Raw genomic sequence first — 22,500 nt, 5'->3', positions numbered from 1 at the left:
CCCCTCATGGGAGAGGAGGCACTCGGTAAACACAAAGGGTCGCCCATTTAGGGCGGAGATTGTTTTCTCGATCTTTCACGGGACGCGGGCTTCGCTGGCCGGGCCCAGCATTTCTATTGCCCGTCCCTGGTTGCCCCTTGAGAAGGTGGTGGGTGAGCTGCCTTCTTGAACCAGTCTGTGTGGTGTAGGTACACCCACAGCGCTGTTAGGGAGGAAGTTCCAGGATTTTGTCCCCTGTGGTGTAGGTACACCCACAGTGCTGTTAGGGAGGGAGATCCAGGATTTTGTCCTGTGTGGTGTAGGTACACCCACAGTGCTGTTAGGGAGGGAGATCCAGGATTTTGTCCTGTGTGGTGTAGGTACACCCACAGCGCTGTTAGGGAGGGAGATCCAGGATTTTGTCCTGTGTGGTGTAGGTACACCCACAGCGCTGTTAGGGAGGGAGTTACAGGGTTTTGTCCCCTGTGGTGTAGGTACACCCACAGCGCTGTTAGGGAGGGAGATCCAGGATTTTGTCCCTGTGGTGTAGGTACACCCACAGCGCTGTTAGGGAGGGAGTTCCAGGATTTTGTCCTGTGTGGTGTAGGTACACCCACAGTGCTGTTAGGGAGGGAGTTCCAGGATTTTGTCCGTGTGGTGTAGGTACACCCACAGCGCTGTTAGGGAGGGAGTTCCAGGATTTTGTCCCTGTGGTGTAGGTACACCCACAGTGCTGTTAGGGAGGGAGTTCCAGGATTTTGTCCCTGTGGTGTAGGTACACCCACAGTGCTGTTAGGGAGGGAGATCCAGGATTTTGTCCTGTGTGGTGTAGGTACACCCACAGCGCTGTTAGGGAGGGAGTTCCAGGATTTTGACCCATCGACAGTGAAGGAACGGCCGATATATTTCCAAGTCAGGATGGTGAGTGGCTCGGAGGGGAACTTCCAGGTGGTGGTGTTCCCCATGTACTGAACCATGTGAAAAGGGATCACTGACATTGAACCGAAGTGTTGTCAAGCAACAGATACAGAAAATGCTGGAGAAACTCAGCAGGTCTGGCAGCATATGTGGAGAGAGAAACAGAGTTAACATTTTCAGTCAGCATGACTCATCTTCAGAGCTAAGTAGAAGTAGAAATGTGATGGGTTTTACACTATTTAAGAGGAGATACTGCAAAATAGAATTCGGGGATAGGTGGGGGCTAAGGAGAGAGTGACAATGATGCCATATTTGCAATAGGGAGTCTTAAAGGCTAAAGGAGATGCTGATAGTGGAATAAAGGTAAGATCGCAGAATGTGTTAAGAGCAGATTAACACATTACATTAACAGCATTAAGACATTCTGCCTCCTTACCTTTATGCCACTCATTGCAACAAACTAATGTCAATAACTCTGCAATTTTCTGATTGGAATGATAAGCCATGCTATATATATCTCAAGGTATCCAGTAATAAATGGCACTGACCCATGTCCTTGGTCCTCTGACCGATTTTAGTCCAATTAGATAGGGTCTTCACTCAGGTCTGCATCTGCCCTCCAGCAGATTTGTGGGAGTGCTGAGTTGTTTGGTATAATTGTACTGGAACCGTTGGGTCTCTCAGGATGACAGCACATCTGTGTCCGTGCCGCACCCTCAATTGGGGAAGAAGGCCAGTCTCATTCTTGCTTGGTCTTCATGACTTATACATGACTCCAGATCCACATGAAGATGGTTGAATTTAACTGCCCCTCAGAAATGGCCCTGGAAACCACCCAGTTAACCTTTTTCAGGTCACATAAGGGATGGGTGATAAATGGTGGCATTGCCAGTAATGCCCACACCCTGAGAACGAATGAAACAAAAGGCACCAGCCTCCCTCCTATATCTGATGTAAGTGGCCAATATTCGTGTGTGGACTTGAACAGTGAATTTTAACACATGATCCAAACTCAATAGCGTTAGCATAACCTGTTAACCTGCTGTTGCCACATTCTGCTATCTTGCCTTCACACCGCTATCCGCACCTTCTTTAGTCTTTAACGCCCTCTTTCTATTGCGCCCTTGACATCTTTATCGATCTATCATGAGCGCCCACCTATCCCTGACCTTCTATCTCTCTCCACTTGCCACAGAGCGTGAAATCCATCACATTTCTACTTCTCTCTGGCTACGAAGGAGATTCACACCGACTCAAAACGTTAACTCCGTCTCTCCCGCCAGCGGAGATTTTTTTAAAAATTATTTCCCAGCCTTTTCCGTTTTTAGTTCAGGTTTTCCCAGCGTCCGCAGGATCCGGGCCCCCACTTCCTTGGCCTTGTCGGCACTTCCCATTCAACAGAAGGACATCGTCCGGCCAAATCCTTACCTGAACAGATCACGCCCGCGTCATTATTCTGGCGACAGGTCCGGGGCATGATGACCTGCGACGGGCAGGACCACAGGAACTTCTCCGTCCCATTGCAGCGGACGTTCTCCAGCAGGGTCGGCCCTGCCCCTTCTCCGAAGTGGCCGCCGGGAGTGGCCGATTGGCCAAACCCGCAGCCCACCTGGTGGCACACCACCTGGGCGTCGACAATGTCCCACCCAAAATCGCAGATGGTTCCCCAGGTGCCATTGTAGAAAGCTTCGACTCTACCGGAGCAGGAGGTGGGTCCATCCACAAGCCGAAGTTTAGCATTTTCTGTTGAGTGGGGAAAACAAACACTGCAACATTGACGATCCAAACACACACAAAAAAAAGAGTCATCGGAGGGTCTATACCATTCGGCATGTTCCATAGCCCATTGCAGACAACTCCAAGGATGGGAAACGGATTATATTTCTTTAAAAAGCATTTATTCGGTTCAACGGATTAGCTCGCTGTTTACGTGGCACCTGTACCTGCGAATTGGGAGCACTAGTGGGCCAGGCAAACAACGCTAGACGAACTAAGTGACAGCCATTCACTGACTCATTCCTCGGGCGTCGCCTTGACCAATCAGGATCAAGCTGCCTGGTTTAAATTTCAAGCAACACTCGACAGTTAACTGTCAGTCACCAACACTGGGGCGCCCTCCACGGCAACGCCTCTCTACCAATCAGAGCCCACGTGCCAACCAATCGGCACACTCTTCACATGCGGTACGAATTGTTGTTTCCCACCCCCTCCGCCCCCCACCCCCACTTGTAATGCGAAGTGTCCTGATGAGTCCAAAGGTGCAAAGATTCGACGTGTCTCTCTTTTCACCTGAAAGCCGGCCTTACCTACGACCGCGATCTCCACCAATGCGCTGTCCTCGGACGCAAAGACCAGCTCCGCCACCTCCAACTGGTAGTTGCACCAGTAGGTCCCCTCGTGGCTCTTGTTAATGTGCTCGAGATCGAACTTCACGTTGCCCTGACTGGAGGAGATCACGCCCGTTAAGACTGGCGTCTCTTCGCCCATTTTGTATAGGGCCATCTGCGCACCCTTGTACAGGGAAGACGCCCCACACACAAACTTGATGGTGTCTTCCTTGAAGAATAGACCATTTCCAGATACTGCCAACGTCGGCGGAGGTGGCTGAGCTGTGGCGACAGAAAACAAGACTTGGTTTCTTCTAAAAGACTTGCTTTTGACCACTGAAGGCCTTCCTTGCCACACTGGCGGACAGTCCTCCATTTGCCAATAGGACATTCTGCGTGTTCTGCGTGACCTAACTCGACTGGTCGGACCACATTTGGAATATTGTGAGCAATTCTGGGCCCCCGTCTCTCAGGGAAGGATGTGCTGGGTCCTGGAGAGGGTCCAGAGGAGGTTCACGAGAACGATCCCAGGAATGAAAGGCTTAACATATGAGGAACGTTTGAGGACTCTGGTTCTATACTCGATGGAGTTTAGAAGGATGAGGGGGGATCTGATTGAAACTTACAGAATACTGAAAGGCCTGGATAGAGTGGACGTGGGGAAGATGTTTCCATTAGTAGGAGAGACCAGGACCCGAGGGCACAGCCTCAGAGTAAAGGGAAGACCTTTTAGAACAGAGATGAGGAGAAACTTCTTTAGCCAGAGAGTGGTGAATCTATGGAATTCATTGCCACAGAAGGCTGTGGAGGCCAGGTCATTGAGTGTATTTAAGACCGAGATAGATAGGTTCTTGATTGGTAAGGGGATCAAAGGTTACAGGGAGAAGGCGGGAGAATGGGGTTGAGAAAGTTATCAGCCATGATTGAATGGCGGAGCGGACTCAATGGGCCGAATGGCCTAATTTCTGCTCCTATGTCTTATGGTCTCTTATGGTGCCAAGCAACTGAACCCAGGCCGATGGTGGCCTTCTGCTCCACTCACTAGTCATGCAACCAATTGAGTTAAGCGATGTAGGAGGCAGGTAAGCTTTGGGGAAGAGTCAGGAGGTGAGTTACTCGCTGCACAATTCCCAGCCTCTGACCTGCTCTTGTAGACACAGGGACAGAGGGACACAGGGACAGGGGTGGGCCATTCAGCCCATCGAGCCTTCTCCGCCATTGAATTGACTCCTGGCAGGTCATCGACCTCTCCGCCACTTTCCCGCGCTACCTCCATATCCCTTGACGTCACTGGTCCCCAGAAACCCATCGACTTCTCTCTCGAACGTGCTCACTGACTGAGTTTCCACAGCCCTCTGGGGTAGAGAATTCCAAAGAATCACCCTGTGCTAGCTGCCAGCATCATCCAATGCAGAGGGACGTTACTGCAAGGTGTCCAAGGGGTCTTAGATGGGAAAATTGCGCCATTTCCCGGCCGTGCAAGTGACAAAATGGCGCCTCAGTTTTCTAGCCCCAAACCCCTGTGCCGATCTCCATCAAAGCTTGGACAACATTCAGGCTTGGGCTGACCAGTGGCAAGTAACCTTCAGGCCGCCCAAGTGCCAGGCAATGGCCATCTCCAACAAGAGCGAATCTAACCATCTCCCCTTGGCATTCAATACCATTACCATCGCTGAGTTACCAACTATCAACATCCTGGGGGTGAGGGTGGTTACCATTGACCAGAAACTGAGCTGAACCCCACCCCCACATAAATCCTGCACAATGGAGGTACACCAGATTAATCGCTGGGGTGTTGGGATTTCTTATGAGGAGAGATTGGGGGGGGACAGGGTCTGTATTCCCTGGAGTTCCGAAGGATGAGGGGTAGCCTCACTCAAACCTAGGAAAATCTTACAGGGCGTGACAGGGTGGATGAAGATTGGATGCTCAATTTGGCTGTTGAGCCTAGAACTGGGGAGGGACAGAATGTCAGGGTAATGGGCTGGGGTGAGGAAGGATTTCTTCACTCAGATGGGGTGGGGGGTGAATCTTTGGGATTCCCAGCCAAGAGGGTTGTGGAAGCTCAATCATTGGCCACGACCAAGAGCGAACATCTGGAGACTAATGACATCGATGCTTATGAAGATAGTGTGGGAAAGTGGCGGAGAGGTAGATGATCAGCCATGAGATAATCCAATGATGGACATAAGACATAGGAGCAGAAATTAGGCCAATCGGCCCATCGAGTCTGCTCCGCCATTCAATCATGGCTGATAAGTTTCTCTACCCCATTCTCCCACCTTCTCCCCGTAACCTTTGATCCCCTTACCAATCAAGAACCTATCTATCTCGGTCTTAAATACACTCAATGACCTGGCCTTCACAGCCTTCTGTGGCAATGAATTCCATAGATTCACCCCCTCTCTGGCTAAAGAAGTTTTTCCTCATCTCTGTTCTAAAAGGTCTTCCCTTTACTCTGAGGCTGTGTCCTCGGGTCCTAGTCTCTCCTACTAATGGAAACATCTTCCCCACGCCCACTCTATCCAGGCCTTTCAGTATTCTGTAAGTTTCAATCAGATCCCCCCTCATCCTTCTAAACTCCGTCGAGTATGGACCCAAAGTCCTCAAACGTTTCCTCATATGTTAAGCCTTTCATTCCTGGGATCATTCTCGTGAACCTCTTCTGGACCCTCTGCAGGGCCAGCACATCGCAGGATCAGGCTCGATGGGCTGAATAGCCCACTCCTGTTCCTGCATCCCTATGTCCCTGTGCCTACAAGAGCAGGTCAGAGGCTGGGAATTCTGCCGCGAGTAACTCCCCTCCTGACTCCCCAAAGCCTGCCTACCCTCCACATCACTTAACTCAACTAGTCACATGACTAGTGTGATGACCATTAGGCCGCCAACTGCCTGGGTTCAATTGCTTGGAACGGTCTAGGTAGTTCATGTAGGGTTGACTCCTTAGCTTCTCCCATGCTTAAATTGGGTTGGGGGGGTGGTGGAGGGAGGTGGGCGTTGAGGATCAGTCTGTATAACCCATGTCCCTTGCACATTAGTCTGAGGCCCCTGTATCACGGGTCCACTGATATTATCACTATGCCGCCATCTCAGGCTGATAAGTGGCAGATGGAATTTAACCCTGAAAAGTGTGAGGTGATACACTTTAGAAGGAGTAATTTGACAAGGAAGTATTCAATGAACGGCATGACACTAGGAAGTTCTGAGGAACAAAGGGACCTTGACATGTGTGTCCATAGATCTCTGAAGGCAGAGGGATATGTTAGTCGGGTGGTGAAAAAAGAATATGCAGCACTTGCCTTTATCAATCGAGGCATAGATTACAAAAGTAGGGAGGTCATGTTGGAGTTGTATAGAACCTCGGTGAGGCCACAGCTGGAGTACTGTGTGCAGTTCTGGTCACCACATAATAGGAAGGATGTGATTGCACTGGAGGATGTGCAGAGGAGATTCACCAGGATGTTACCTGGGATGAAACATTTAAGTTATGAAGAGAGGTTGGATAGACTTGGGTTGTTTTCGTTGGAGCAGAGAAGACTGAGGGAGCGACCTGATCGAGGTGTACAAGATTATGAGGGGCATGGACAGGGTGGATAGGGAGCAGCTGTTCCCCTTAGTTGAAGGGTCAGTCACAAGGGGGACACAAGTTCAAGGTGAGGGGCAGGAGGTTTAGGGGGGATGTGAGGAAAAACATTTTGACCCAGAGGGTGGTGAGGGTCTGGAATGCGCTGCCTGGGAGGGTGGTGGAGGCGGGTTAGCCTCACATCCTTTAAAAAGTACCTGGATGAGCACTTGGCATCATCATAACATTCAAGGCTATGGGGCCAAGTGCTGGTCAATGGGATTAGGTAGGTAAGTCAGGTGTTTCTCACGTGTCGGTGCAGACTCGATGGGCCGAAGGGCCTCTTCTGCACTGTGTGATTCAGTGATTCTGTGATTTTCCGATCTCTCCGGGACTTGGTCATTCTCTCCACGTATATTGCCGATCGTCTGTCTCCCTCTCTAACCCCGGAGAGATACTTCCATGTCTCCCTCGTAGATATTGACCAATTCCCATTGCCTGAAAACTGACCGATCCCCACCCCCAACCCCCAAGACCCCAGCTTTATGTTCAAGGGGTGAATCAAGGGTGGACCCCAGGAGACGGTTTCGCGCACACACAAAACAACCCGAGCTGGGGCGGGGTGGGGGGGAGCATTCGGCCTATCAAGACCGTCCCAGCGTTGAGCAGACCTGCACCCCACCCCCCAACTTTTTCGCATTTTCGTTCATGGGGTGCGGCTGTCGCTGGCCGGGTTTAGCGCTTTGTTGCCCATCCCTCGCAGGACCTTGAGAAGGTGCTGGTGAGTTGCCTTCTGGAGCCTCTGCGGGGGCGTGGGTACACACCCTCAGCGCGGTGAGGGAGGGAGGGAAGTCCAGGGTCTGGACCCAGAGGCAGCGAAGGGGACGGCCGATATCGTTCGAGGGCGAGTGACTTGGAAGGGGAACCGGACCTCACTCCCACCCCCACCCCCAGCACATCCACCACTCCATTCGCCCGCCCAGATTGTACATTCCGCACCATCGCTAGTGACTAGCGGCCCAGCACGCTTAAAGGGCAAGTGTAGACACTCGCGCACAGGAACTTGTGTAAAATAACACTGCTTACGTATGTACATAAGCATCTGCAGTGGCTGACTATGACTGTGGATATAAAATGATGCTGGGTGGATGGATGCAATGACTCCTGTACTCCAGTTTTGCTGAAATATATTCTGTGAGTTTTTTTTTGTAGAATTCGCATTATGGGCAACTTTTGAGGGAATTTTAATTTCCAATGCATTACATGGTTCCTGAGGTCTGTTGGCAGTGTCGGAACTAAGCAGGCATCGCTGGGAGTGTTATGTGTATGTGTGTGCATGTGCTCGATTCATTTTAATACTGGGAGCAGGAAAAGGCCAAAACGACCCCGTACGCGCGGGCATTACCAGAGCAGGTGGCAGTAGCCCCGTTCAATCGATCGCAGCTGATCCCGCTGATCCAGGCTCTCGCCGGACAGACCCACAGGTGGGCCTCGGCGCCGCTGCACTGGACCATGCTCAGCCAGATGGGTTTCTGGATGTCGGCGAACTGCGACGGGTCCATTTGCCCCTTGGCAAAACCGCAGCCAAGCTGCCTGCAGACCACCTGCACGTCCGTGATGCCCCAGAATTCGCCGTACACCGAACCCCAGGTTGCGTTGTAGTACACCTGAACGGTGCCCGAGCAGTCGTTCTCTCCGTTGACTAAGCGGAGTGCCACGTCATCTGCAAGAGAGGAAACACGTTAGCCCGGCCAGTTGGAAATTAGCCCTCTGGGGAGATGGTGGTGTAACGGTAACATCACTGGGCTAGTAATCCCAAAGTCCCAGGCTAGTGGTCTGGTGGACGTGAGTTCACCAGCAGCCAGTGGGGATTGATACTCAACTAATAAATCTGCAATTCTAAAGCTGGCCTCGTTGCTGTTAACCGTCTATCAGCAATTGTTGCAAAATCCTAATAGCCTTTAGGGAAGGACATGCGCTTTGGGTTTGGCCTACATGTGACTCCTACAGTATGGTTGCTTGAAATGTTCAAGGGATGGGCAGCTCTGACTGAGATGAATCCAAAATCTGCCCCTATTTCGCCTTATCCCTAGTACAGAAGTTGGGTGGGGTGGAAAACACGAGTTATACTGCAACTAGAGTGCTGGAGACAGTTCTGGTCACTATATGACAGGAAGTACGGTGCAAGTAAGGGGACTGAGGAAGGGAATTGGCATGTTGGTCTTTATCACAAGAGGATTCGAGTCGCAATTGCAGATGTTTTGCTGCATTTGTGCAGAGACACAATTGTGTCTTGGCTTGACCACACCTGGAGTATTGCCTAGAGCTTTGGCCTCCTTACCATCGAGTTATGCAGCACAGAAGCAGGCCCTTCAGCCCATCATGTCCATGCCAGCCATCATACACCTAACTATTCTAACCCCATTTTTCCAGCACCTGCTACGGCTTTTCAAGCGCTCATCTCAACACTTCTTATGAAGGATGTAATTGCCATCGAGGGAGTGCGGCCGAGGGGCCACCGGACGAATTCCTGGGATGGCGGGATTGCCTCGTAAGGAGAGATTGAGGAGTCGGCGCATGTGCTCCATAGGGTTTAGAAGCGAGAGGTGTTCTCATTGAGGGACCCAACATTCTTACAGGGATCAAGGGGGGAGCTCAGGACATATTGATAAAGATGTCATGGACACAACGCAAAGGGAGTGTTAAAGGCTAAAGAAGGTGCTGATAGCGCGTAAAGGTAAGATAGCAGAATGCGGTAATAGCAGTTCAACACGCTATACTAACACACTTAACACATTCAATGATGCAGGAAGGATGATTCCCTCTTTGCTAGGGAGGGCGGGTGTCTAGAACCAGGGGACACAGTCTCAGAACAAGGGGTTGGCCGTTAGGATTGAGATGTAGGTGAATTTCTTCACTCGGGGGGGGGGTGGTAAGCCTTTAGAATTCTCTAACCCAGAGGGCTGAGGAAGCTCAGTCATCGAGTATGTTCAAGGCTGAGGTTGATAGATGTCCAGGTACCAATGACATCAATGGATATGGGATTAATGCGGGGCAATTGTGTTCAGGTAGATGATCAGCCCTGACCTAGTTGAACGGCAGAACAAGCTCAAGGGGCAGAATGGCCTCCTCCTGCCCCTATTACCTATGCGACCCATATTTGCTTTCAATTGCTTTATCAACACAATGGGCCACCTTCAAAGGTACGTGAATTTGACCAGCAAGGTGTATCCTCCCACCAGGCGCTCAGCCTCGTACAATTCATCATATATTGTCTTCCTGTGTTAGTCCCTCCCAACCGCAGCACCGAACACGTCTCCAAATTCGATCCCATCTTCCATCGGTCTGCTCAATTCACCCTTCATCATCAAGAAGGCAAGAACTGGAAACAGAGCAGGCCATTCGGTCCATCGAGCCGACTTCATGGCTGATCCGCTTGTGGCCTTAACTCCGTTTTCCTGCCTGCCCCCCTCACACCACCACACCCCCCGCCCTACCCCCACCCACCCCACAATGATGCTTGACTCTCTTGCCATCCAAAAATCTGGTCTAACTCAGCGTTGGATATATTCAGTCAACCAGCCTCCTGTGCCCTCTGGGGAAGAGAATTCCAGAGACTAACTGAGAGAAGCAATTCCTCCTCACCTCCGTCTTAAACGGGAGACCCGTTAATGTTAAACCGTGCCCCCTGCTTCTCGACACCCCCGCGGGAGGCAAAAACCTCCCGGTGTCTACCTTGTCAATGCCCCCGCAGGATACCATGTGCATCAAACAGATCACCTCTCATTCTTCTAAAACCCAATGAGTATAGGCCCAACGTGCTCCACCTTTCCTCATAAGACAACCCTTTCATCCCAGAAAGCAGCCTAGTGAAAATTCTCTGCACTGCTCCCAATGTAAGTATACCCGTCCTCAGGCAAGGAGACCAAGGCTGTACACAATACTCCAGGTGTGGTCTCACCAACGCCCTGTACTGTTATACCAAAACTTCCCGACATTTATATCTCATTCCCCCTTGCAATAAAGGGCAAGTAACATTTGTGCCACATCAGTGCCAGGCAATGACCATCACCAACAAGAGAGAATCTAACCATCGCCCCTTGACATTCAATGACGTGACCATCGCCGAATCCCCAACCCTCAACGTCTACGAGATGTGCTGCAGGAACCCACCAAGGCTCCTGAGGCAGCAGCTTCCAATCCCATCGAGAAGGACAAGGGCAACAGACACATGGGGAACACCACCACCTGGAAGTCCCCCTCCAAGCCACTCACCGTCCTGACTTGGATATATAATCAGCCGTTCCTTCACTGCCGCTGGGTCAAAATCCTGGAACTCCGTCTCTGACAGCGGTGTGAGCAATTCGGTCAATAACTGCTGGCCTTCCCGTTGACTTCCTATCTGCTATAGCTGCATGCTAACCTTGTGTGATTCACGGACTAGGAAACCAAGTTCCCTCTGTACAGTAGCATTCTGCGACCTCTCTCTATTTTGGTAATGTTTTGCTTCTCCATTCTGCTTCTAAAATGGACAACCTCACTTTGTACTCCGTTTGCCAATGTCTTGCCCACTCACCTAACCCTCGCAGACTTTTCGTTTCAGTCTGTTTTTAACCTCAGCAGCTTTGGCTGCAATACAGTCAGTCCCTCCATCCAAGTCATTCATATCGATTGTAAATAGCTGAGGCCCCAGCAACGATCCCTGCGGTGCTCCACGAGTTATGGTTTGACAACCAGAAAATGGTCCATTTGTCCGGACTCCCTTGTTTCCTGTTAGTCAGCCAATCTCCTATCCATGCTAATATATCACCCTCTGCCCCCATGGTCTTTTACATTGCGCTCTTTATCAGGCACATTATCAAAATCCAAGGTCACCACATCTACTGGTTCCCCTTTACCGCCCCTGTTTGTTACATTCTTAAAGTGCTCCAATTCGTTTTTCAAAAACTATCTCCCTTTCGCAAAATCTTGTTGATTCTCCCGGATTGCATTATGATTATCTAAAGGCGTGCCTACTCAGTCATGGATTTCGCATTTCCCCAGCTGTTAAGACTAACTGGCCTGCAGTTCCCTGCTCTCAGCCTCCCTCCTTTCCGTATTAGTTGTGTTACAAATAGCCGTTTGGCGATACAGAACTTGAACATGTTGCTGAAAATAAAGACATGTTATCCATTCTTTACATCTCGCACTCCTCAGGGCAAATGTCCTGTTGGGCGCAAGATGAAATGTTTCAACAGAATATATTTTCTCAGCAAGTCTCACACTTTCGGCTTTCCAATCCGCTGGGGACTTACCAGAATCTAGGTGGAGCTTTGCAAGATTGCAACCAATCCAGCCACTATCTCTGCAGTCATTCCCTTTAGGATCATAGGGTGTGGTCCACCAGGTCCAGGAGCCTTGCCCTCCTGAAGTCTGCAACTATGCTAATGACTATCCGGGGATAAAGGTTAAACGGAGATCCATGGGAAATCAGAAGAACGAGGGGAGATCTTATTGAAACATGGAAGGTCTTGAGGGAATTGGAGCGAGCGGATACTGGGAGAATATTTCCATTCATCTGGGAAACTAGAATGAGGGAACATGTTTCAAGAACACTAGGGTCTCTCTGTCAATTACAGAGAAAAGGGGGTGTTGTTTCCTCTCTCTGAGAGAAAGTAGAGTTCTCTTCCACAGGAGGTAGTGGAGGCTGGGCGTCAACATTTATTCAAGGCTGAGTTACATCGTTTTTTATGATGCGAGGGGGTCAAACATTAACGGGGGGTGGGGTGGGGGGAAGACAGGAAAGTGGGAAATGACCAGTTGAACCATGATCTTTTGAGTGGTGTTGCAGGTTCAAAGGACTTACTCCAGCCTCCTAGGCCATATGTCCCTATGCTCACGCTTTCTAATGCCCCCCCCTCAGTCTCTTCACTCCCGCTGATGCCAAGGCAACTGAATATTAATATTGGGGCACTATATCGAACAATCTAACATACATGTTCCACGTATTGGACAGTACTTACTGCAGCCAATTCGGTATGAAGGTGTTTTTGCAACTGCATGAAATGGCTGAACTGCTGCCATCATTTCTATCACGATGATTGTCATCGAAACCCACTTACTTTACTCATACCTTTAGGGAAGGAAACCTGCTGTCCTTACCTGCTCTGTCCTGCATCTGATTCCTCAGATACGGAAGCAGTCCATGTCCAAATGCAGCAGGACCTGGACCAATATCCGGACTTGTGCTGACAAGTAGCACTCGCGCCACACACAAGTGCCAGGCAATGACCATCTCCAACACCAGAAAGTGCGGCCCATCGCCCCTGAACTTTCAATGGCACTACCATCGCTGAATCCCCCACCAACAACCTCCTGGGGGGGTTACCATTGACCAGAAACTGAACTGGGACCAGCCATATGAATACTGTGGCTACAAGAGCAGCTTAGAGGCTGGGAATCCTGCGGAGAGTCACTCACCCACTGACTCCCCCAAAGCCTGCCCACCATCCACAAGGAACAAGTCAGGAGTGTGATGGAATACTCCCCACTTGCCTGGATGGGTGCAGCTCCCACAACACTCAAGAAGCTCGACACCATCCAGGACAAAGCAGCCCCGCTTGATCGGCACCTCATCCACAAACATTCACTCCCTCCACCACCGACGGAAAGTGGCAGCAGTGTGTGTACCATCTACAAGATGCACTGCAGGAACTCACCAAGGCTCCTTCCACAGCACCTTCCAAACCCATGACCTCTACCACCTAGAAGGACAAGGGCAGCAGACACACGGGGAACACCACCACCTGGAAGTTCCCCTCCGAGCCACTCACCATCCCGACTTGGAAATATATCGGCCGTTCCCTTCACTGTCGCAGAGTCAAGATCCTGGAAAACCCCTGTCCCAGCCAGAGACGCCCACATGGAATAAGGAGCAGCCAGTGGTGCTCAGCGCTACTCACCGATCACCGTAAGGTATATGGGGTCACTGCGGGAGGAGTTGAAGTGCTTTCCAACGATGTCTGCCTGGTACGAGCAGGAGTAGTTGCCTTGGTCCTCTTTCGTGATGTGGTGAAGTTTGAAGTGGGAGCGGACCAGGCGCGAGGAAGCAATAGTCGTGCTGATGAAGTTCTGGTCGTTGTCCTTGTACAGGTAGAACTTGGCTCCCGAGAAGTAGTTGGGTGCCTCGCACAGGATCTCAACGGACTGTCCTTTCATTAACCTGCTGGAATCCCCGCTCACACTGATATCCGGCGTCACGAGGTAATCTGTACCAGGAATCAGATGGGGAAAAGCATTATTCCGGTAAAAACACGTGGGATAAGCAGCCGAAAAAACGGGGCATTGTCAGAGATACGAAATCTAGACAGATAGGTAGACAGATGGATAGACAGATAAATAGACAGATAAATAGACAGATGGATAGACAGATGGATAGACAGATGGATAGACAGATGGATAGACAGATAAATAGACAGATGGATAGACAGATAAATAGACAGATGGATAGAGAGATGGATAGACAGATAGATAGACAGATGAATAGACAGATAAATAGACAGATGGATAGACAGATGGATAGACAGATGGATAGACAGATAAATAGACAGATGGATAGACAGATAGATAGACAGATGGATAGACAGATGGATAGACAGATGGATAGACAGATGGATAGACAGATAGATAGACAGATGGATAGACAGATGGATAGACAGATGGATAGACAGATAAATAGACAGATGGATAGACAGATAGATAGACAGATGGACAGACAGATAAATAGACAGATGGATAGACAGATGGATAGACAGATGGATAGACAGATAAATAGACAGATAAATAGACAGATGGATAGACAGATGGATAGACAGATGGATAGACAGATAAATAGACAGATGGATAGACAGATAAATAGACAGATGGATAGACAGATTGATAGACAGATGGATAGACAGATAAATAGACAGATGGATAGACAGATAAATAGACAGATGGATAGACAGATTGATAGACAGATGGATAGACAGATAAATAGACAGATGGATAGACAGATAGATAGACAGATGGATAGACAGATTGATAGACAGATAAATAGACAGATAGATAAATAGACAGACAGATAAATAGACAGACAGATAAATAGACAGATGGATAGACAGATAAATAGACAGATGGATAGACAGATGGATAGACAGATGGATAGACAGATGGATAGACAGATGGATAGACAGATGGATAGACAGATAAATAGACAGATGGATAGACAGATGGATAGACAGATGGATAGACAGATAAATAGACAGATGGATAGACAGATGGATAGACAGATGGATAGACAGATAAATAGACAGACAGACAGACAGACAGACAGACAGACAGACAGACAGACAGACAGACAGACAGACAGATAGATAGATAGATAGATAGATAGATAGATAGATAGATAGATAGATAGATAGATAGATAGATAGATAGATAGATAGATAGATAGATAGATAGATAGATAGATAGACAGATAGATAGACAGATAGACAGGCAGACAGACAGACAGACAGACAGACAGACAGACAGACAGACAGACAGGCCCCAGGCAGCATCTGTGGTGAGAATCACAGAGAAACCGTGCAAGGGAAGAGGGGGTGGTGGAGGCAGAGCTCAGCCTCCCTCTTCAGGTGGACGATGGACCAGAGGAGAATGAGGGAGGATGGAGGGAGGCTTGAGCTAGTGAGCAAAACACTGCCATCACCAGCTACTGAGATGAACACACTCTACACCAGCCATCTGCTCGTCCCCAGTAAACCACTCTGAAATGCCGCGGCACATATATTTCCCTGGATAATTACTTCATCTAAACTGCTTCTTCTTAATAAATTAGTAAACTATCTTAAAATTAATTATGAATAGCCTATTACGTCTATTAGCTAATTACCTATTAGTTCATTGCGAATAGCCTATCTTTAGTGCCTGTCCATCCCCAATTCAAAATCCTACTGAACTTTCATCATATTATCTGGTTCCCTCCACTGGCAAGAAATTGTTGCATTTCCTGATGCTGCAAAGGGCATTAGACAACTTTGGATGCATTAGATGCAGAGCGCTGAGGAAGAGTCACACGGACTCGAAATGTTAACTCTCTTTCTCTCTGTCTACACGTGCTGCGAGACCTGCTGACTTTGTCCAGCATTTTCTGTCTTCTTAAAAAAAAAAATTCAGGTGCATTAGTTCTCCTTCAACACCCGCCTCCGATGGCGTAGATTGGTAGATCTGATTGAAACTTACAGAATACTGAAAGGCCTGGATAGAGTGGGACGTGGGGAAGATGTTTCCATGAGTAGGAGAGACTAGGACCCGAGGGCACAGAGTAAAGGGAAGACCTTTTAGAACAGAGATGAGGAGAAACTTCTATAGCCAGAGAGTGGTGTATCTATGGAATTCATTGCCACAGAAGGCTGTGGAGGCCAGGTCATTGAGTGTATTTAAGACCGAGGATAGATAGGTTCTTGATTGATAAGGGGATCAAAGGTGACGGGGAGAAGGCGGGAGAATGGGGTTGAGAAACTTATCAGCCGTGATTGAATGGCGGGGCAGACTCGATGGGCCGAATGGCCTAATTTCTGCTCCTATGGTCTTATGGCTACTGGTCCAGTGACGGCTGCACTGTTCAAATCGCCATTATCCTCTTCAACACCCTCCTGGAGCATTCCAAGAACTCAGTGCCCCTCTGACAGCTGGTGCTACCACAATTTCCTCCACACTTGCCATTCGTGGCCGGGCACCCAAATGACCCTACCCACCCCCACCCCCCAACCCCACCCCTCCCTCTCAATCTCTCCCACCTCTCCACTACCCCCCTCCTGTTTTCTGACTTTGCTAAAGCATTGGTTTTGGGCACAACCCTTGTTGGCCTATCTTAACACCGTTGTGTGCTAAGGTGTCAAAACTGTGGTTGTGGTTTGAGTAGCGCCACAATGGAGGAGATGTCACATGGGTCACCCGCTCTCCACCAATCGCGATCGAGTAGCAGGCAGAGCGCAGAAACTGGCATCAGATGCAACGCCGCTTCTTATGACACGCGCTTAAAGCCTAGAGAGAGGCTCCTTCGGGAAGCCAATCACAAAAATGACTCTGGAACCAACCAACGGGAGATGGAAAGCCTCCACATTGCTGCCTCCATTTGTCTGGGGTGTGGGGGCTGTGGTTTCGGACGGACGTTTATGCATTGCAAGCAGGAAAGGCTGGCAGGAACAGGTAAAGGACAATCAGTAGGAAGGAACGTAGGATGTGAAGAAGACATAAGGGGTGCGCAAAGCTAGGTTGAGTGAGCGGGGGCCGAAATTTGGCAGGTGGAGTATAATGTGGGGACACGTGACCTCATCCACTTTGGCAGCAAGGCTACAAAAGCAGCATATTACCTAGACGGAGAAGAGGTCCCAGAACTGTGAGGATACAGAGGGATCTGGGCGTCCTGAAGTAGGTGAAGTTAGTATACAGGCACAGCAAGCGATTGGGAAGGCAAATGGAGCGTTGTGGTTTATTGTAAGTGGAATGGAATCTGAGGATGTTCTGCTCCAGTTCTACAGTGTATTGGTGAGACCACATCGACAGTGTGCTGTGCACAGTTTTGCTCTCCCTGTTTAAGATATAAATGCGTCAGAGGGTGGCTGATTCTTGGGGTGCAATGGTTATATTATGAGGAACAGTTGGACGGGCTGGGTAAGTATCCAGTGGAGTTTAGAAGAACGAGAGGTGATCTTATTGAAACATATAAGTTTCTGAGGTGGCGGTGGGGCTGCTCGATAGGGTGGGGAGGCTGAGAGGGTACTTCCCTTGTGTGGGAGAAACCAGAACGAGGGAACGCAGTTTAAAAATAAGCGATTTCCCGTTGAAGACGGAGATGAGAAGAACTTATTCATGTTTTTCCTGTCTCAAAGGGTTGTGAGTCTGTGGAACTCTCGTCCCCAGAGAGCAGTGGGAGCTGGGGGTCAATGAATGTTCATAAGGCAAATGCAGATCGATTCTTGACTAACAAGGGCATCAAAGGTTACAAGAGATCGGCAGAATGTGGAGTCGAGGCCACAGTCGGGATTTCAATGAATGGGGGAGCAGGCTCGAGGAGCAGAATGGCCAACTCCTGCTTCTAGTTCACACTGAACAGCTTGGTCATGCGCATCTCAATCGATTGTCCCAAAGTCAGACTCTACTCCTCGTCTCTAGCGCGTGGAGTGAGCAGGTCACACCCTATATTGGGAACATCTGTGCCAGAATTGCTTTGTTCTCTCATGAGATGTGCCCAGTGTTGGCAAGGCCAACCCAACCCTAATCGCCCTCGACCTCCATGGCTTGCCCGGCCACTTTCAGAGGGCCGCTAAGGAATGTAAGCTTCTACCCTTGCTGCCAAAGTGGACGAGTGCACAATTTTCCCACATTATACTCCACCTGCCAAATTTCTGCCCCCCCGCTCACTCAACCTAGCTTTGCGCAACCCCTTATGTCTTCTTCGCATCCTACGTTCCTTCCTACCACGCTGCTGTCGATCTGGAGTGACGTGTCGCCCAGACCCGGGTGAGGGGGACGCCAGATCTCCTTCCCCGAAAGGACGCTGGTGAACCAGATGGGATTTCGGGGCAATCGATGATTAGTTTCGAGGGTCACCCTTACTGGGAACAGCTTGATATTCCATCTTCAGGCACCTAATTCCATTTCCACCAGCTGCCTGGTGGTATTTGAACCCACCTATCCTCAGAGCATTAGCCTGAATCTCTAACTCACTCCAAGGGGGTGGTGATGGCATAGTGGTACTGTCACTGGGCTAGTAATCCAGAGACACAGGGCAATGCTCTGGGGACCTGGGTTCAATGAAAAATCAGATGATGACGGTGAAACCATTGTCGATTGTTGCAAAAGCCCATCTGGTTCACTAATGTCCTTCAGGGGGAGGGAATCTGCCCTCCTTACCTGGCCTGGCCTACACGTAACTCCAGACCCACAGCAATGTGGTTGACCCTTAAATGCCCGAGGGTGAGAGTGTGGCGCGAGCTGCCTTCTGACGTGGTAAATGCGGGCTCACTCTTAAGTTTTAAGAATAAATCGGATAGATACATGGATGGGAGAGGTCTGGAGGGTTATGGACTGGGTGCAGGTCAATGGGACAAGCGGAATAATATTTCGGCACAGACTAGAAGGGCCGAATGGCCTATTTTTCTGTGCTGTAGTGTTCTATGGTTCTATGGATGATCAATAAATGCAGGAATCTTATAAAAAGGGCACCTTGTGGTGCAGTTGTCATAAGGCTATTAATGTACATAACATAATTGGAAAACATTTTTCTTTTAAAATAGAGGTTTAGTCTGTGGGTGTGTCTTAATTGGATTAAAGCCAGCTAGTCTGGGTGCTTTGATGTGGACTAGTTTTGAGATATAAACAGGGCGGTAGAGGTGCATTTGCGTTTCTGAAAATAGAATTCAAGAAGTGGGGTGAATTCTGGCCCCTAGCCAGCAGAGACCAAGCAATACGTTTACATTACTAATAAAATAGGTACTATGAAAAGGGTTTTATTGTTAGAAGAGGCTGGTGATACAATGAAAATTTACATTCAACGGGTTGTGCTAGGTATAACAAGACCACTGCCTTGTGCGTGTGCAGAGCAGGGGCAATGTGAGATCAAAAGCAGCTGTAAGCCTCCAACTGGCCCCACAGGAACCAAAGTGAAAATAACCTCATTTTGAACTTGTAAGGTGGAAATACTTTGCCTGGTGTCTGGCTAAGCCTATGGGTTGCTGTTGCCTTAATGGAGATTAGTTTGGGAGTTTGTTAAAAGTTTGATGATCGTAGCAATTTGCAGCCATGTGTATATATTTAACTTGGGCAAATTAATAAAAGGTTTCATTGAGCTTCATGTAAAACCTCTCCAGAACTGGTGGTCTGATTCTTGACTTTAGAGTCGCATCTCAAATGTAACACTTAAAATGATAGGTAATGACAGTTCTTTAAAGTTTCCCTCTGGGATTTTTTTACTTTAAAATAACTCAGTTTTAGCAACTGCGTCAGTCATAATACAATGGACAACAGCCCTGCTGCTGCAGCTGTGGGTTCAGGACTCACTCCGCGTGTGTTCAGGACTTCGCCGCACTGATACTGGTCGAGTACCAGCAGGTAAACCCTTCCAGCCTGTGTAAGAGCGGGAGAGGTTCCCGGCCAACCACGGGATAAGAACAAAATAGGAGCCTTCACCAGCCACTCTCCATAACCACAACTGGCATGTAATGCGTGGTGCCATAACCGCTGGGGTACCGCGAGGGCGGCCAGTTGGCTGGGGTGGAGAGATGAGGGCTAACACCGGGGTTCAATCCACCCCCCACCCCACTCCAGCTGCCTGCCTCCGAGCTCCATCTCCAGAATCAGCTCTGGACAACTGGTCACCTCCCGACTGGGCACTTTACAGCCTTCCGGACTGAATATTGAGTTCAACGGTTTTAGACCATGAACTCTCTCCTCCATCCCCACCCCCTTTCCGTTTCTTCCCCCTCCTTTTTGTTTTTTTCAATAATTTATATAGATTTTTCTTTTCCCACCTATTTCCGTTATTTTTAAATGTATTTCCACCCATTGTCTTATCTCTACCTTTTAGCCTTTTTCGATTCCTTCACCCCACCCCACCCCCACTAGGGCTATCTGCACCTTGCTCGTCCTGCTTTCTACCCTTAATTAGCACATTCCTTACATAATATCACCACCTTCAACACCTCTTTGTCCTTTTGTCGATGACATCTTTTGGTTATCTCCACCTATCACTGACCCTCTATCCAGCTCTACTTGTCCCCCCACCCCCTTAAACCAGCATATATTTCACCCCTTCTCTATTTTTCCTTAGTTCTGTTGAAGGGTCATTCGGACTCGAAACGTTAACTGTTTTCCTCTCCGCAGATGCTCCCAGACCTGCTGAGTTTTTCGAGGTATTTCTGTTTGCGTTTTGGATTTCCAGCATCCGCAATTCTCTGTTTTTATATCGGCTCTGGAGCTATGAGCTCTGTCCTGAAGAGAGGACGGCAATACAATTTAACATCAGGTCCCCTGTGGAGGGGAATGGCGGGAGGGGGGCGGGGGAGAGAGGAAGAGGGGGAGAGAGAGAGGGTGGGAGAGAGAGAGGGGGAGAGAGAGAGAGGGGGGAAGAGAGAAAGGGGGGGAGAGAGAGAGGGAGAGAGGGGAAGAGAGAGAGGGGGGAGAGAGAGAGAGAGGGGGTGGGGGAGAGAGAGAGAGGGAGAGAGGGGAAGAGAGAGAGGGAGGAGAGACAGAGAGAGAGGGGGTGGGAGAGAGAGAGAGAGAGGGGGTGGGAGAGAGAGAGAGAGGGTGGGAGAGAGGGAGAGAGAGTGGGTGGGAGAGAAAGAGGGGGTGGGAGAGAGAGAGGTGGTGGGAGAACGAGAGGGGGTGGGATAGAGAGAGGGGGTAGGAGCGCGAGATGGGGTCGGAGAGTGAGAGAGAGGGGATGGGAGAGAGAGAGAGAGGATGGGATAGAGAGATAGGGGGTGGGAGAGAGAGAGAGAGAGAGGGTGAGAGAGAGAGAGAGAGAGAGGGTGGGAGAGAGAGAGACGGTGGGAGAGAGAGAGAGAGGGGGTGGGAGAGAGAGAGAGAGAGAGGGTGGGAGAGAGAGAGAGAGAGGGTGGGAGAGGAGAGAGAGAGGGGGTGGGAGAGAGAGAGAGGGGGTGGGAGAGAGAGAGAGGGGGTGGGTGAGAGAGACAGAGGGGGTGGAGAGAGATGGAGGGGGGTGGGAGAGAGAGAGAGAGGGGGGTGGGAGAGAGAGAGAGGGGGGTGGGAGAGAGAGAGAGGGGGTGGCTGAGAGAGACAGAGGGGGTGGAGAGAGATGGAGGGGGGGGTGGAGAGAGAGAGAGAGGGGGTGGAGAGAGAGAGAGGGGGGGTGGGAGAGAGAGAGAGAGGGGTGGGAGAGAGAGAGGGGGGGTGGGAGAGAGAGGGAGGGGGGGTGGGGAGAGAGAGAGAGAGGGGTTGGGAGAGAGAGAGGGGTTGGGAGAGAGAGAGGGAGGGGGTGGGAGAGAAAGAAAGGGGAGGTGGGAGAGAGAGAGAGAGGGGGGTGGGGGGTAGAGAGAGAGAGAGAGAGGGGTGGGAGAGAGAGGGAGAGGTGGGCGGGAGAGAGAGAGAGGGGTTGGGAGAGAGAGAGAGGGGTTGGAAGAGAGAGGAGGTGGGAGAGAGAGATGGGGCAGGAGCGAGAGAGAGAGAGGGGGGTGGGAGAGAGAGAGAGAGGCGGGTGGGAGACAGAGAGAGAGGGTGGGAGAGAGAGTGGGTGTGAGAGAGAGAGGGGGTGGGAGAAGGATGGTGGTGGGAGAGAGAGAGAGAGAGAGGGGGTGGGAGAGAGAGAGAGAGGGTGGAGAGAGAGAGGGGGTGGGAGAGAGAGAGGGGGGGGGTGGGAGAGAGAGCGAGAGAGAGAGAGAGAGAGAGAGGGGGTGGAGAGAGAGGGAGAGAGTGGGTGGGAGAGAGAGAGAGAGGGTGGGAGAGAGAGAGAGAGAGGCGGTGGGAGAGAGAGAGTGGAGAGAGAGAGGTAGAGGGGGGGTGGGAGATAGAGAGAGTGGGGGAGGGAGAGAGAGAGGGGGTGAGAGAGAGAGGGGGGAGAGAGAGAGGGTGTGGGAGAGAAAGAGAGGGGGTGGGAGAGAGAGAGAGAGAGGGCGTGGGAGATTAGAGTGAGTGGGGGGGTGAGAGAGAGAAATAGAGAGATGGGTGGGAGAG

The 22,500-nt window shown here is 50.2% G+C and overlaps 1 protein-coding gene across 1 annotated transcript; it reads right to left on the bottom strand.

Annotated features, from left to right (window-relative positions):
- Window positions 1-2,221: 2,221 nt before the first annotated feature.
- Window positions 2,222-14,033, bottom strand: LOC144677312 (scavenger receptor cysteine-rich domain-containing protein DMBT1-like; the record flags this gene model as incomplete). The annotated part of the gene is made up of 4 exons (XM_078537449.1): window positions 2,222-2,640; window positions 3,204-3,506; window positions 8,192-8,509; window positions 13,728-14,033. Coding segments are annotated over 4 exons (1,346 nt in total), but the record flags the coding sequence as incomplete, so codon positions are not given.
- Window positions 14,034-22,500: the final 8,467 nt, after the last annotated feature.

Source organism: Cetorhinus maximus, unplaced genomic scaffold (genome assembly GCF_964194155.1).
Source record: "Cetorhinus maximus unplaced genomic scaffold, sCetMax3.hap1.1 HAP1_SCAFFOLD_2384, whole genome shotgun sequence".
Classification (NCBI taxonomy): Eukaryota; Metazoa; Chordata; class Chondrichthyes; order Lamniformes; family Cetorhinidae; genus Cetorhinus; species Cetorhinus maximus.
Note: the sequence above shows the minus strand (reverse complement) of the source record. Positions and strands in the feature narration are given on the sequence as shown.